The 16081-nt window shown below is 54.9% G+C and overlaps 1 protein-coding gene across 5 annotated transcripts; it reads right to left on the reverse strand.

The window, feature by feature from the left end:
- Window positions 1–865: 865 nt before the first annotated feature.
- On the reverse strand, window positions 866–10026 carry RNPS1 (RNA binding protein S1, serine-rich domain). 5 transcript variants are annotated; one of them, XM_010844833.1, is made up of 9 exons: window positions 9878–9942; window positions 7900–8007; window positions 6857–7044; window positions 6460–6615; window positions 5670–5861; window positions 5380–5482; window positions 4952–5105; window positions 2340–2481; window positions 866–1818 (listed from the first exon to the last, which is right to left on the reverse strand). In XM_010844833.1, the coding sequence occupies exons 3-9, from the start codon at window positions 6925–6927 to the stop codon at window positions 1719–1721; spliced, it is 918 nt and encodes a 305-aa protein (XP_010843135.1). In that variant the 5' UTR covers window positions 6928–7044; window positions 7900–8007; window positions 9878–9942; the 3' UTR covers window positions 866–1718. The 5 variants fall into 5 exon arrangements, with proteins under 5 accessions (XP_010843135.1, XP_010843138.1, XP_010843123.1 ...); XM_010844836.1 differs by lacking the exon at window positions 9878–9942 and adding an exon at window positions 9485–9861; XM_010844821.1 differs by lacking the exon at window positions 7900–8007 and having other exon boundaries at window positions 9878–9976.
- Between the last annotated feature and the right edge of the window lie 6055 nt (window positions 10027–16081).

Consider the following 16081-nt stretch of genomic DNA (forward strand, 5'->3'; position numbering starts at 1 on the left):
TTGTTTATCCCGCGCGCCCGGAGCCCCCACTCCCCCGCGGCCCCGCGCCCCGCGCCGGTCACGCACACGGACGGAGCAGGGCGCGCGCGGCAAAGCGCACTCCCGACGCCAGCGCCATCTTGGCCGAGAATGGGCAGGTCGCGGCGCCGGGGTGTGATCTTGCAGTCCGCCCCGCCCCCGGGGCCCGGGCCGCTCCTCCAGGGCGGAGCCTCGGGCTCCGGGGAACAGGACGTCTGGGCAGATTGGACTGCACGTAAGTCACGGAGCCAGGGGTTTGCGCTCAGCGGCGGCCAGGGTCTGCGGGGACCTGGCTCCGGCCACCCCGCAGAGCGTGGGCACTGGAGCGCCACTTCCTGCTGGCGACCGGACTTGCAGCTGCTAGCTTAGCCTGGGGCAGAACAGCCCGGTGACAGAGAACTCAACTTTCACCTTCTCAAGATGCAGCTCATTTCACCGGGGCTCCTCCTGGGGGAGGGGGAGGCGACCGCTTCCCTTTGCCCTCAATCCTGCTGAACACACACTGTGCTGGCATTCGGTTTGAAAACGCTGGCACAGTAAGGGGCAAGGGATTATAATGTCTTAAGCGTTCTTTCTTCTGGAACAAACTCGTTTTTGAGGTGGGGAAATTTTTCCATGGCCATCGAACACAGCAGTGAATGAGATCCATCTTTTTGGTCGGGCAGAATTCAAGGCTCCTGGAACACACAGTTGCTAACTCCCCTGGTGGTCCAGTGGTTAAGACTGTGCTCCCAAGGCAGGAGGTAGGATCCTGGCCAGGGAACTAAGATAAAACACTTTCAAAGTTTTCCTGGTTAACGTGTTTTGCAGCTATGACTTTGGAAATGAAACCAAACATTTATTTTAGGCAATTGTGTTTAATTCCCTCACGACTGACGCGGCCCTGGGGGGCAAGGGGCAGGAAGGAGGCAGTGAACCCGGCAGACATTGCACTCTAATCCTAGGTTTATTCAACACAGTTCTTTTAATCTACACAACAAAGTACAAACACAACATCATCTAAAATGCTACAAAGTTACAAAACTCAAAATTTATAGTACTGACTGTACAATAAAAGCTGAAAAAGCAATGTACATGTTGCCAAGGTAACCAGCAAGACCACCAAGAATACCAACACAGTGGAGTCGGGGTGGGGGTGGGGTTCTGTGATGACCTGGCAGAGCTGGCTCTCAACAATTTCAGAAAGAGGGGTCTGTGTGTGTGTCCTTGCACACGGCTACGTGTGTAAAGAACCATTCTGGGCAGATGATGGGGGTGGGGGTGGTATTTGACCCTAGAGGTTAGAAGAGGACTCAGGCTGGGCCAGGCTAACAGGAATAGCAGTTGCCTAAAAGCATGCCTTTCCTGTGGGACCCCGAGGCCGGCCCCAGGTCACCTGTGGAATGGGAAAATGGGCTCCCCGGCTGGGGCTATCCCCCCACCTGGAGTCCCCTGCTCACCCCTGCTGGCTCTGCCACTAAACTGACTCTCAGGAACTAGAAACGTGGAATTGCTCTAGCTAGAAAACTGGAGAGCATCTTTACAAGCACGACCCCAGACCCACAACACTCCTGCCGCTGGAACCCCGCCGCTAGGGAGATGTCTGATCGCTGCCTCCACCCTGAAGCCTGCCCCGAGGGAGGGATTTCTTCCCTGTGACCCCTCTGGAAACCAACTAGAGCGGTGGGAGGGAGTCGCAGGAGCGGAGCTCCGGGCCCTGCCTATCGGGAGGAGTTGGAGCTGGAGCGGCTGCGGTGGCGGCGGCGCCCAGGCGAACGGGACCGACGGCGCGCGGGCGAGCGACGGCGTGGGGAGCGCGACCTGTGAGGAGAGGAGGACACAGTGTCAGACCGGAAACCCACGCCCATGACCACAGGGGTGCAGCCGCCTTCACACAGAGCGGCATGGCTCTAACTTGCCAGTCACACAGCTAGATCCCTCTGGGTGGTGCCGACAGAAGGCCTGGGGCAGACGGAAACGTTCCGGAGACTAAGGGTTCTATCTCGGAGGGCCGTGAGGTGCAGCTGGCCAGCGCTAGCAGAGGAGGGACGGCTCAACCCCGGCCTCTGCCAAGGCTGTTCCCTACTCCTCTGACCCTTCGGGTCTTCTCACAGAGGGTGGGGAGAGGCCGCGCCTCTGCGGATCCCTCAGTCGAGCAGCTCTTCCTTCCCGGGCTGGAAGGAACTCGAGGACCTCCAAGGCCTCCTGTGCCCATGCTGCTTCCCACCCCCATCAGGGGGCAGGCAGGGCTGGACAAGGCCCCGAAGTCACTGCCCCCTCACTTTGTCAATAAAGGGAAACTGGTCCTAATCAGTCCCCTATGAAACCCCAGAGCGACCCACCTTCTCCTCATCCGTGGGGGTGACCTGCGCCACATAGGAAGAGGTGGCAGCATCCTCCTGGGAGGGCTGAATCTCCGGGGGGGTGGCCGGGGCCAGGGGGCCAGCACAGCGGTGGCAGTGATCTCCTGGCCATCGATTTGTCCTATTGAAAAAAGGGTAAAGTCACAAAATACCTATCTAACAAGCACCTACCCTGGTGGGCAAGAAAGAAAGGAGCCTGGGGGAACAAGGACAACCCACTCTGGTCACAGCGAAAAAGCTCATAATCACTATCACTGGAGGTTTCCTCAGGAGACCCACTCGGGGCAGAAGCCTAACCCAGGACTCCATCTTGGTGTGCTGGATAGCCTTCTGGGGAAGCCCGTTCAGGTCGGCACCTAAAGAACAGGGAGGAGCCTGCTAAGCGAGGGGAGGGCTGTGCCCCCACCCTGAGCTGGAAGCTGGTGCTGCACCTGGACGTCCTCCTTGCAAGCAACAGGAACAGAGCAGAAGACAGGAGCGAGGAGCGGGCTTCAGCAGGACAGAGATGGGGTGAAATATAAGTACTCAAGGGATGACGGGGAGGGACAATCCCGGGAGCCTGCTAATGGGTCAGGTGAAGGATGATCGGCACCAGGTGTCTGGATGAGGTGTGATTTGGGGGTGGAGGGGAGGGGGGAAGGGTTGTATTAGACAAAGAAGGAACTATTTCTGGGGTAGGGAACAAAGGACAGGATATTCAGGAGACTTCAAGTCTGTCTAAAGAAAGTATGCAAAAAGTGCCTGGGGGGTGGGGGGAGTCTGTGTACAGCCAGTACTAAGCCACACAAGTGAATGAAACCGCACAACTGCATGGGGGGGCCGCTCAGAATGGGGCATGATGAACCTGCAGGGTCTCAGGGAGAGAAAGAATGAAGGAAACTGAGGCAGAGACCCAACAATCCCAGGGGACCAAGCACAGCTAGTGTGTTCCCAAAGGGTGGGTGGCAGGCTCTTCTACCTTCTCAGCTTCTGCTTTCAAGAGAACTTCTGAGGTACTGACTCACGTCAGTACAAATCCAAGATGTGCACCTATGTTCGGAACATACTTGAAAGGCCACTAAGGTGGCCCTGGCCCATGAAAGTGAAAGTGAAGTCGCTCACTCACATCCGACTCTGCAACCCCACAGACGGTAGCCTACCAGGCTCCACCGTCCACGGGATTTTCCAGGCAAGAATACTGGAGTGGGCTGCCATTTCCTTCTCCACGGGATCTTCCCAAGCCAGGGATCGAACCCGGGTCTCCTGCATTGCAGATAGATGCTGTACTGTCTGAGCCACCAGGGAAGCCCAGGCCAAAAGCTATTCCTGGTTAGGTATTACATGGGTACTGACTGTGTAACAACAAAGAAAAAAAAAAAACAAAGAGAAAAAAAGGAGAAAAGTCATCCTCCAGCTGCTGCTGCTAAATTGCTTCAGTCGTGTCCGACTCTGTGCGATCCCACAGACAGCAGCCCACCAGGCTCCTCCGTCCATGGGATTTTCCAGGCGAGAGTACTGGAGTGGGGTTCCATTGCCTTCTCTTATCCTCTAGCTACCTGCCAGTAAAAACCAAGCCCTTCCATTTCTTTCTGGAGACTGAGTGGTTCCATTCAGCACAATACAAGAAGACAGAGAAAAAGTCCTACCAGAATCTTAAGACAAGGTGGAATATTTATCATCACACACATCCTGAATGTGTCTAAGCCTCCTAAATTTTTAGCAAGTGCTCAGACTCCGTCAAACACAAGACTGACAGTCTCTAAAACAAAGGCATGACTCACAAAGTTAAGAGCTGATGCCTGCAGAGTGACGGCTCCCAGTTTATGCTGAACTCCTAAAAACACTCCAGGGGGATTTAAGGAGATCGAAAGACTTAGAAGTACCAAGGAAAATTTTGTACTATACAAACTCTACCAGGGTTCAAGGGCAATTATCTTTCAAACATGTAAGGGCCTCCAAGGATGCCAAGGTTCTCAGGGGTTCAGACTCTTCTCCCTACTCGGCCTGGCAGTCCATGTGGGGCTCGGGCAGTCCTGGCTCAGCTCAGCTGCCTGAAGGACAGAAGCAGCAAGGGCCCAGGGAAACCCACATTCCTTAAAATGCTGCCTATTCGAGTTGCAAAACGACTGACAGATGTTCACAGTCCTTCAAAGGTTGTCAAAGCCAATACAAAGTGGCTGTAAACGTCATCAACAGTTAAGATGCATTTTAGGAAAGAGGTAAAATTTGTGGATTTAGAAAGTTATCTTAAAAATGCTAAGTTTTAGCAATACAGAAAGTAACTCAAGATTAAAGAAAACATTCCCATATAAAAATGTTTCATTGTAGTCAAATACTTTGTGAAGAAAAAAAAAAACTTCATTTGATCCTTAAGTTTTAACAGATTGAAATATTATTAAAATGTTAATATATTCATATTTGGTGAATACTTTTTCAAGAATAAGGCCCTGTAAAACATGTTTTTGGTAAACACACACCCACTGAGTAAGAACTGGAATCTTGACAGAGCTCCAAGGAAATTCTCACATGCAGCCAGACTGGAAATCAGTTCTCATCACACCAGGTATGGTGGACAGCTGGTCTGGGACAGGTCAGAGCAGGGCTGGACTTACCTCCGTCCATGTGCTTCAGCGCCTTCTCAGCCTCGTCTGGATTCTCAAACTCCACATAGGCGTAGCCTTTAGACAAATGGGGGTGCATCCTTTCTACAGGCATGTCAATCATTTTAATTTTCCCATAGGTGGAGAATATCTCCATGATGTGATCCTAGGGAGGAAGAAGGGTCACTTAGGCTCACCCTCCCATCACTTGTGTAGAAGTCAGAGAACTTGCTACACAATGACCACACCCTCAGCACACACAAAATATATTCTGTTAAAAGAAGTAACCAGTGCTCTACTTGGTCACATGCCACCAACTCAGCCCTCAGAAATCCTGCATTCTACGTTTACCTTCTGGCAGAGGCGGGCTTCTCATTTTCCATTTTAAACATCTGCAAGAATCACCCCAATGTCCACTGAACAGAAGCAGGATTCCTCACCTTGGTCACATTCCTGGTGAGCCGCCCAATGTGTACTTTGGTGGGTTTAGGGGAAGGGCTCCGCCTTTTCCTTTCCTTTTCATCTCTTTTGGGTGGTTTGGACCTAATTGAAAAATACAGAATCCTATTAAGACAGTGAAACTCCTTTTTTGGTCTACCTTGGTAATAACTAATGGTAACCTTACAGCCCCAGTCTGTAAATTTAGGTCCCAGATAACTCATGAGTTTTGGAGGCAATCCCCTGAACTGACCAGTCCCCCGTGGAGAAGAGGGGCTGGAAGGGGGCTCACTTGGAGCGGGAACGCCGCCTGTTGTCGTGTCTGCGCCGAGAAGGGCTTGGGGAGCCCGAGGAGCTGCTGGAGCTGGAGCTGCGAGACGTGCTGGAACTTCCCGAGCGGCTCGAAGCCGAAGACGAGCTGGAGCCGCTGCTGGAGCCCGTGCTGGTGCTGGAGCCTGAGCTGGAGGTAGAGCTGGACCGGGACCTGAGGGGCGAGAGGAAGGGGTCACCAGCGGGAGCAGTGCTGCCTCACCGCAGACAAGTCAAGAGGAAGCACTGGGCTCGTGTTCTCAAGCCTCAAGGCTTTCCCCAGCACCCACGCACACCCTCCAGCCCCATCCTAACAAAGCCCTCGCAGGGACAGAAACAGCATATGCACCGTGCAGTGACAGGACTGCTTCCTACCTACACAGAAGCCTTGCCTACTGGGAGGAAAAGGAGCAGTCTGCAAGTCAGAGCCCCCAGCTCAGCTTGGAAGGCAGCTACCGACTGACACAGGCTGGTTTTCAACAGAAGGAAAAGGAAAGAGCCAGGCTAGGATGATCCAACCACAACTCCAAATCAAAAGCACTCGAGAGAAAAGCGTAACTCAAGACATTGCATTCCTAATGCCTCCAAAAAAGAAAAAAAAACCCATACCAACACCGTCCTCTGTATGACCAGAGCAAAGCCCAGACCAGTCTGCCATAAATTAGTAATCTGAGTGCTTTGTTTATCAATAAAAAGAAAGAACACTCTGCAGGCTCTTTGGGAAAGAAGAGGGCCATGGCCTTGGAAGTAAGGCCCTGACCTGCCAGCCCCACCTGGTGCTGCTGCTCCCGCTGGAAGCGCTGCGCCTCTTCCGAGTCTTATCCCTGCCGCGATCCTTCTCGCTCGACTCCTTAGTGGCCCCTTTATCTTTAGAGCGGTCCTTGGACTTCTCATCAGAGCGGTCTTTGCGTTTGGTGGGAGAAGGCGCCCTGGACAGTGAGGGAGAGTGTGAGATGACATGCCCCTTGGGCTGAACCCTGAAACCACAGCACAACCCAAAAGGGAATGCAAAGGGCTACAGAAACCCCAGACCACCACAGAGCAAAATGGTTTGTGGCTTAGGACACTTTCACTGTAAAATTCAAGATATTTCCAATGTCCCCCTTTCTGAGGGTCCCTAGCAACGAGCACCCCCAAAGTAGCACTAGAAAAATCTGACAGAAGGATTACCTAGTGCTGGACTTTTTATTATTTTCTTTGACTCCTAGCAAGCTCTTCTTTTTCACTCCTGATAAATCCATTCTCCCCTTCTGAGGTGTTCAAAGCAGCAATGGCGGCCTCACTTATCTGAACTCTCACGTCTAACTTGAGTCTGAGAAACGATCCCTAATCGATTGCAATTTACGCCAAAGTGCAGCCTAATAACAAGATAAAAGGATTCACAGAGTAAATTGGCAAGGCAACAAATCTACTTTGCAGTCAAAAGCTGAGCATAGGAGCAGGCAACAAGGAACACAGTCAGCAGTGTGCATCTACCAAGCCAGGAACACCTGGGCCGGGTCCATTTCCTCAGGGGATCCTGCCCCCACAGGAGGCAGGTGAAGAACCGTCAGCTCAGCTTGTCTTTTTCTTAAGCAATGGTGTGGGTGGTGGGGTCCTGTTTTTTGATAGGTAGTACAACGCCCATTTCTCACCAGTTTTACGGTGAGCCCTCTACAGTCCTTTAGAGACACTACAGGAGCACATTTGCAGGCAGAGCAGAGAAAACCCTAAGTGACAGGATTCGACCTCGCTTCACTGCTGGAATCTTTGCAGGATACATTGGATAGATATTATGACTGGAAGCAAAAACCATTTCAAGTGACTGGTACCAGTATCAAAACATTTAATAACTAAACAAATGAAACATCCCCCATGAACATTTAAAAAGTAGTAAAGTGAGACAAAACATAACAGAAATGTAACCTGTAGAATCTAGGTGGTGGTTCTGTGACTATTTGGTGCACTGAATTTTTTCAGCTTTTCTGTGTGCTCACATTTTTGGAAATGGATGCATTCACCACATGTAAGGGTTTAGCTAAGTTCCAGGGCTGCAGCACGTACTCAGTAAAAGGTCATCAGTAACTACTACTCAAGAACAAACTATTAATTCATTATGTGCTCTGTTTCCTGGGGCTGTTGGCTTTAAGTATTTCCAGTGAGGTTTTGCGCAATTTGTTTGAGTTGTGGAAGCAAAGATCTCAGAATGTTAGCCTCAACTACTCCTATCTCACCTTCCTGTAAGTAACCTGGACACAGCCCACCAATCGGGATCCTGTTTCCATGTGCGCAGTGCTGCCAAAATGCTGGATAAACATTCTGACTCAAGAAAGAGTGCCCAGCTGTGGACAAACAAATGAGAGTGCAAAAGAGAGTATTACCTGTGCTGTTCTTTTCCAGGGCTATAAAGTCTTTTTAGACATTATGTCTTAAAATGAGAGGGCATATACAAAAAAAGAAGCCAAAAAAAAAAAAAAAAGAGGCACTACAGACACTCAGTAACCTGTCTGTAACACTCAGCCACGTTGTAACGGTTAGCATGCTTGCTTGGACAATCACTGAATATAATTCAGTGCTTAAGAGTCTGAAGTCCCCCTGCTTGGGGGTCTGATTCAAGGCTTTGTTGTGTCTTTGTATCAATCCCTTAATCATTCTGAGCCTCAATTTCTCATCAGCATTAAGGAGAGACAGACAGTCCCTACACTTCATAGCTGTCAACAATATAAACCAAATTAACGGATAAAAGAGTCTTGAGGATCTAGTTAAGGCTCAACAGATGTTAGCTAATATTAGGAGAAAGGCTTTGGAGACTTTTCTCTGAGGCAAACTCTTGGCTCTGAAGTCACACAACCTCTGAATGATCAGCAGGGGTCCCTGGACTGCCCCCATTATGATCACCAAGAGTAGCACTGTCCAATAGAGAGAGAGCCAGCTACAAGAGTACTCTAAAATTTTCTTGGAGCCACGTTGCAAAAAAGCATTAGTTAACAGATGAAGTTAACTGTGAGTAATGTATTTATCTGACACACTACACCCCGAACAGTCTTTTCACCAATCAGCATACAAAATGATTAATAAAATATCCATGCTTCCCCATGCTAAGCTTTTTAAACACATCTATTTGAACTAGGTACATTTCAAGTACTCAGTAGCCACGTGTGGTCAGAGGCTACCTTATTACACAGCTGACTTAGAATACATATTCCAGGGCCCCACCCCAGTCCTAAAGATGTGCTCTTTGTAGTTTGTGAAAACAAGCACCACCGTTTATTCTTAAAACTCAATTAAGACCACAGAGTAAGGGAAGGCTTTTCTGGGTGTGGCCAGAGGGCTAGAAAGCAAAGGTTGATTCTATTTACACAAGTTCAGGTCACAGGACCGTGGTTACCTCCCCCATCCTCTGGAAAGGTGCGCGTCCAACAGCCAAAAATAGGAGAGAACAATTAGTTATATCTCGAGTACATGGCATTTCAGCTCACATCTTCGGAGCACGTTCTCTATTTAAAAGTAAATTTCAGGTACAATTTATGAGAGACTGGAAAAGGCCACGCCTCTGCTCCGTCGATTTAACCTTTCCGTATCCTCTCTTTTGGGGTTACCCGTCAAACTGGGCTCCAAGACATTAGGGGCCGTATCCCCAAGGGCTAGCACTGGGAACGGCACACAGGAACCCCCCAGACGTTCGTGGAGTCGATGTTTGAAATTAATGGCTTCAAAGGGAGGGTCAGTCGGTCACCCAGGGCACCCCAAAAAGCATCTCGTACCCACCGGCCCCGGCCCCGCACGCGACCTCGGCGCCCCGCGTCCGCGTTCACTCACAACTCCCCAGTCCAGGAGCCGGGCCGCGGGCGCTTCCAGGGCAGGGCCCGGCGTTGCGGGCCTGGGTCTCCAGCCCGGTGAGAGGGCCCGGACGGCGGAGGCCGAGTTCCCGGCCGCTCCGAATCCCGCGGGCCTCACTGATCCCACTGCAGAGCCGAGGAAACGAGGGCGCCCTTCCGCCCGCCGCGGCCCCGACCACTTCCGGGCCGCAGCTTCGGCGCCTCCCACTCAGCCCGCCCCGGGCCACACTCTTTCTTCTCAAACCAGGAGCGAAGCCACAGGCCCCGCCGTCACCACCGCGTGGCCAGGGAGCGGGCCGGCTCCACGATGCGCCCCGCCGAACCTGGCGGGCGGGCCCCCAAGCTCGGATGGGGTTGGATTCCCGCTACTTACATCTTCCCGCCGCCGCGACCTCCTCCCGCTCTTCTCAGCCTCAGAGGGCGGCGCAGCTCTGGCGTCAGGATTAGGGAGCGGGAAGGCGCGGTCGTCCGGCGCGCAGCGATGACGTCGAGCCCCTCGGCCAATGGGCGCGAGCGAGAATGTTAAAGGGCCAAGGCCTGTTTGGGAAGAGACGCGTCGGGGCGCTTACTCCGGAGGGTCGGCCAGGGCTGCCCCGGGCGGGCTGCACGCCTCGTGGGGCCATCAAGCTGGCAGCTCTCTGCGGCTGGGAGGGCTGGTTCGTGCGGGCAGTTCGCTGGCTGGCGCGGAGAGGGTTAAGGCGGCCGCGGGCCCGCCCCTCTCCGTGAGCGTGCGCACCGGCCGTGCTGCGGGCCTGGCGGCGTCCCGGGTCGCTGGGCTCCGGACCCCGCTGCTTCGTGGAGGGTCCCGGGCGGCCCGGCGGCGGGGTTGGAGGAAGAGTGCGCAGGCGCTGCACGCTCTGGCGGCTTGCCGTGGGCACTCGTAGGGCGGAGGCGGCTTCGCGAGCAGGGCAGTTGCGGGGATGGGTTCGTGCAATTACCGCTCATGGCGTGAGGGGTGACCCTGTATGCGCAGATTCTGTGCCAGCGGAATTGTACCGGAAGGACAAGGCAGGGGGTAGTGTAGCCGGAACGAGCGGGCTGCAGAAGGCAGGGTGGAAGACAGTGTGCAGAAGGGAACGCGCCTCCGAGGAGCTGCCCCTGCCGCTGAGGCCTGCAGTAGAACAAGGCCTGAGGCCGCTGAGGCCTACCTTCATGCTCGGCAGAAGGAACAAATGGTGCGAAGGCTTCTTGGAAGAAACCGGGACTAGGAAGGTGGAGTTTAGCGTTTGGAGGAACAGAGAACCTGTGCAACATACGGCGCCAAGGCTTCATCCTGCACTGTCAGGGCCTTCTGGCAAAGGCAGGAAGCTGAGGGTTAGAGGCCCAGGACCAGGCAGGAGGCTGTCGGAGTAAAACCTGGCGCTGAGCGGGCCAGGGCTTGCGGGTTTGTTTACCTCTGTGTCCCTCCCCTCTCCGAGCTGCGCCTGGCAGGCAGTCAACGTTTCGTGACTGTTAGTGGGGGGAGAAGAAGGTGCGCTCCCACTCTAGACGGGCGTGTGAAATGGTAGGTGCCGCAAGGAAGAGAAGGGAACAGATTCAAGGCCCTCTTGTGGGGGAAGGAACCAGTGTAGCTTGGAGATGGATCAAATATCAGGGGAAAGGACAGGACAGACCAGCATGGGGCTTGGTGGCTCCGGATGGATGGGTTGATTTGTGATTGAAGTCTTCGAGTCATTGCTTTCTTCTCCATATAGTTTTCTCAGCCAGTGGATGGTGGCCCCTTCCATTCATCCAGTTCCTCTGGCCCTGTCCAAGGTGTCAAGTGTGCCCGTAAAACTAGCCTGGGCTGAGGGGCATCTGAGGAGTTGGGGATGGAAGACAGTTCTGGGGGCGGAGGGTGGGGGTGGGCAGCCTGCCTTTTGTGTCCTCTGCCTTGGCACCAGCATACCTGGGAGGTGGGAGTTGGCAGTCAGTCTGGGTCCCTGTTCCCCTCTGCATTTAGATTTGGGGAGGGGGGTACTTACTTCTGCATCACTGTCACAGCTGCCATGGCCACTGATGGAGGCTTATGTGGGACAGAAGTGTGGCTCAGGCCCTGCACCAGTGAAGAGGCCCAGAGGGTCAGTGTTGTGGGGGGGTGGGGGTGGCCTTGGTGGATCAGGCCTGCAGCACCCGAAGTGTATAAGGAAGCCACAGCAGCGTGTCAGAGCCCCATATTCAGTGCCACGTCAATGTGTGCCGGGAAGGTTTGGAATCCAGAGCCTTTGCCCAGGGACACAGTGACACCCAAAGTGGGGATAGGGCAAGCCCGTGATCACCACCATGGCAGAAGGAGGGTGGAGGCACAGCCATCTGGAATCTGGGTTTTTTGTTGTTGTTGTTGTGAATGCTCTAGAGTAATAGAATTTGGCATGCAAGTAAATTTTTTTTTAACACATTTTATATTAAATGTAAAAGCATGATTTATTCACTTACGAATTTAATCCAATTTGTTTCTAAATATTGTTGATTTCATTATCAAGTGTGTTATCAGCTGTTGAGCTTTAAAATTTTGAGCATCTTGGCTTTTGCCATTTTGAGACTCAGCACGATGTGTTTGGAAGGAACATGAGAAAATAAAACTCTGGAGGTCCCCCAACTCCAGCCTTCCAGGAGTCCTGGGTTCCTTTCCACCCAGCCCCCAGTGCCAGCTTGCTGAGGCCACGGAGATTGAAGGCCCGGGAGCTGTGGCCTTTGGGGACCTCAGGAGGTGGTTGGTGTAGGTTTGATGGATGGGGTGGGCAGGGCTTCCCTGGTCAGGGCCCTGGGCAGCTAGCCCCAGGCCTGGAGCTCCAGACCGTAGGCATCGTGTGGCCGTGGCCAGTGTCCTGAGCCCCTCTTCCTTAACCCCCGGGGTCGAGGCCCACCTGCTGATAATGTAGGGCTCCACTCACTTTGAGGAGCATGCCCCCATCAAGGCATACTGTCCCCCTGCCTTTATCTGCTATGGGCCTGGCGGCCTCTGCAGTGCCTGCCCTTGCAGGTTGGTACCCTGCACACTGAAAAGGCCAGGGAGTGCCTCGGTTGTGTTGGAGGTCATGAGGGCCACACAGGAGCTTTGAGCAGGCATTTGCATCCACTTGTAAAGCATGTCAAGGAAGCATGTCTGCCCACTGCTGACAGACTCTGCCAAGGGCAGGCATGGTCCAGCCAAGCAGAAGAAAGGGGTTTGGGTGGGGTCAGGGCAGTTGTAATGTATCGGTGACCCTGGGAGAGGCATTAGAGGAGGGGGTGGGTCAAAGGGGACTGACTCCTGTCTGCAGGGGTGAATGCCTGCAACCCCCAAAGGAGCCTTGGAGGAGGAGGTGCCCAGGGGGAGGTGCTGGCCTGTCCATCTCGGGAGCCAGGCTGGATCTGAAAGAGCCAGCCAGCTGTGAGGTCTGTAGTTGTGGGGAGGCCTCCCTGGCTCTGTGTTTCCGCGGTGTGGGGGCTTCAGGTCCTGAGCACCCCCTGACCCTGAGAGACACAGACTGCCCAAAGGAGGGGCTGCAGGCCCCGGGGGCCACTGAGTGATGGGCTTGGGGGCTTGTGCTGGTTTTCATGCCTGGAACCCCATGTCCATTTCTGCCCCAGGGAGGTCAGGCACACCAGGTATCACTATATCTGAGCTGCCCACCCTGGGGCAGGGCACAGGGAGGGCGTGGCCAAGGAAGGGGGCAGGTGTGCCCCATCACGGGGTGAGCCACTGTGGCCCCAGGCCTGCTCTGGCCATCTGCAGCCAGTGGACTTGGGGCTTCTCCGACCTTGGAGGCCTCTCATGCTGGCACCCGTGGGGTGTGGGCTGGGCCCCAGGAGTGGGGCCTGGGCAACCCTGTGTGTTGAGGAAGGAAGGCTGGGCCCCCGCTCCGCGGGCCTGACCCCAGCTTCAGTGCCACCAGCGTGGAGCCCAGGCCACGTGTGCCCGTCAGGCACGATGGGACTCGGCGCGGTGCTGTGCTGCCTCCTGGCTGTCTCTCCTGTGGGACCTGTGGGGATCTGCCATCCTGATGCCCCTCCTCGGGCAGCCTCCTGGCCCACCTTTACCCTGAACCCTGCTTAGGGTGCCCTGCCCTCTCCTGGGGAAGGGAGAGGGACTTCAGGAGCTTGGGGTCAGGCCTGAGCTAGGGTTCAGGGAATGGGGCCTTGTGTCTGGAGAGTGGACACTGTATACTTGGCCTGCTGGCTTCAGCTGAGGAGTCAGGTGAATAACCTAACCCTGACCTTGGTGTTGGGGGTACCTCGTGGCACCCCTGTGGGTCTTCTCCTTGATGCAGAAAGGGGTGGAGTTTAGCCTCTCTCAAACCAGGATGGGCTGTCTGCAGGTGTAGCTCGGACCCCTAGCACAGACAGCGGGGTGTCGATGAGGGTGGGTGGCACTCACCTTCACACTGACCAATCTGTGTGGTGGGTGTGCGGGTTCCAAGGGGGCCTTGCTAGCTCATGCCACGAGCATTGCACTGGTCCCCAGAGGTGAACTGAACAGCAGCTGGTGTGGGGTGTCCCTCAGATGGAGCCGCAGGAGTTGACTGTCCCAGCTGGCAGTCTAGCCGTGGGCTAGACTTTTGGAACCCTCCACCCCCATCTCCACCCCGGTCCCCTGCTGTTGTTCCCAGGCTCTGGCCCCACAATGGTCAAGTCTGAGTGCCCTGGGGCCTTAGGACGCCACCTCTGTGTTTGAGGACCGGACTGAGTTCAGCGGAGCTGGGGTTGAGTCCAGCCCAGGCAGGCGGGGCTGGCCCCTCCTCCACCTGCCTGTGTGGTCATTCCCGGTCTGTGAGTGCCTGGGACCTGCCTTCCAGCCTTCCCCTGGAGGTGCTGACCTTGGCTCCCTCCCCCATTTTGCTGGGCTGTCTCTGCCTCAGTCTTTCTGCTGCTTTGTGAGTCTGGGCCCAGGGGTCCCCCAAGGTCACCTGACTGGGGTGACCTTGGCTTCCTCTCAAGTGCCGGGCTAAAGATTTGGGGTTGGAATTTGCCCAGAAACTGTCCAGTTTTGCTTTTCTGAGTCCTTGCAGGCCCAGGGCTAGGGCCCTCTGGCGGGGGTGGGGTGGGGAAGTGGACCCTGGGGTTTGGCTACAGAGCAGCAGAGTGGCCACACCCGGGTCTTCCTGGCTGAGGCGGGGTCTCATCAGCCCAGGTGTACAATGAAGGCATGGGGGGGGGCGGTTACTTCCTCTATGAGGCAGCCTGCCCAGCACTGTCACTGCGGATACTGCGGTTGTCTCCTGGTATCGGGGGTTCTTTTGGCGGGGGGTGCCTGGCTAAATAAGACTGTGTGTCCCAGCTTCCTGCATCTGGTGCAGACATGAACCTGCGTTCTGGATGATGACAGGGACACAGAGCATGTAACAGTCAGGAGCTCTGCCCTTTTGCTCGGCCCCCTGCTTCCTGGTCACTCATCCCAGATTTTGGTGGCAACTTGGACCCTGGAAAGTGACCTTGAGGAGAGAGGCTTATACCTCGATGGAGCAGGCAGGGGAGTCTGGCTCCCTGAGACCTTGACCACCGGTGCAGAACTTCTGCCTTCTCTGGACTTTGTACTCAGCAGAGAAATAAACTCTTGTCCTTTGTAAACCCCTGCAGTGTGGTTTTCTGGTGTGTGCAGGCAGCAGGCCCAGTGCAGTCTCATTCCACAGGGGCTGCTCCGGTGACCATCTACCTGGCAGCCCTTCCCCACGGTGAAGGCAGAGGAGGGGCTCAACCTCAGGCCCACTCGCTGACCCCGGGCATGATCGCCCTCCCCTTCCTTCCTGAGGGCCCTCGGTTCTGGGTGCAGCCGTCAGGCTGAAGGATGGCCCCTGTGTCCACCGACGGTCTCAGCTGAGCCACACTGTGGGCAGGACTCTTCCACAGCCCTGGCTGTCAGCCCTGTCGTGATCTCTAGCCCTCGGGAGCTGAGACCAGGCTGTGCAGGCAAGGAAGGCATGACCTCAGCCCTGGCGGATGTGGCAGCCATTTGGGGCCAGTATCTCTAGGGACTGTCTGGACTGGGAGGTCTGAGTAGAGTGGACAATGCTGGGGGTGAGGGTGGGGGGAACAGGCTGACCCTCCTGTTGGGGAGCCTGTGGGTCCTGCCCCCAACCCTGGGCTTGGAGCTGCCACAGCTCAAAGCAAACCACCAAGGCTGCGGTGGAGGCTTCTGAGGCCCTAATTCTGGTTCTTTGAGGACACGTGGCTCCAATGCTGGGTTCCCAGCAGCCTCACAGATGACCTGGGGGTGCCACATGGACCCTAACGGCTCTTGGGGTGTCTCCTAAGCGACACCAGTGTGCCAGAGGGGAGGCACATGGCAGCGTGGTTCATCTCCCACCTGCCATGTGCCTCCCCTCTGGTCCCCGCTGCTGCAGCTAGGCTGTGCCTACACCCTCCTTTCCACGCCTGCTGACAGGGTTTCGGATCACCAGAGCCCCGCTTTCGTCCTGCCAGTCTCCCGCGCGTCTCCACCTCATCTCCCATCAGCAAGCCCACCTCTTCCCAGGCCTGTGCCGTCTGATCTCAGTGTGTGTGCCTCACACACGCTGTCCTTCAGTCCTGAGCACCTTTCCTCACACCATGTTTTGTGGCATCAAAGGGAAAAATGATGAATTTCTAAATTTTTAGTGTAGGGGTTAAGGTTAAAAAC

This window comes from Bison bison, unplaced genomic scaffold (genome assembly GCF_000754665.1).
Source record: "Bison bison bison isolate TAMUID 2011002044 unplaced genomic scaffold, Bison_UMD1.0 scf7180017848286, whole genome shotgun sequence".
Lineage (NCBI taxonomy): Eukaryota > Metazoa > Chordata > Mammalia > Artiodactyla > Bovidae > Bison > Bison bison.

Excerpts from the sequence above, each read along its gene's own strand:
- RNPS1 (XM_010844821.1), bottom strand. The coding sequence starts at position 6,927 with ATGGATTTATCAGGAGTGAAAAAGAAGAGCTTGCTAGGAGTCAAAGAA. Across the intron at positions 5,106-5,379 it reads TCACCAGGAATGTGACCAAG|GATCACATCATGGAGATATT; the intron begins GTGAGGAATCCT and ends CTTCCTCCCTAG. Across the intron at positions 2,482-4,951 it reads GCTGAAGCACATGGACGGAG|GACAAATCGATGGCCAGGAG; the intron begins GTAAGTCCAGCC and ends TTTTTTCAATAG.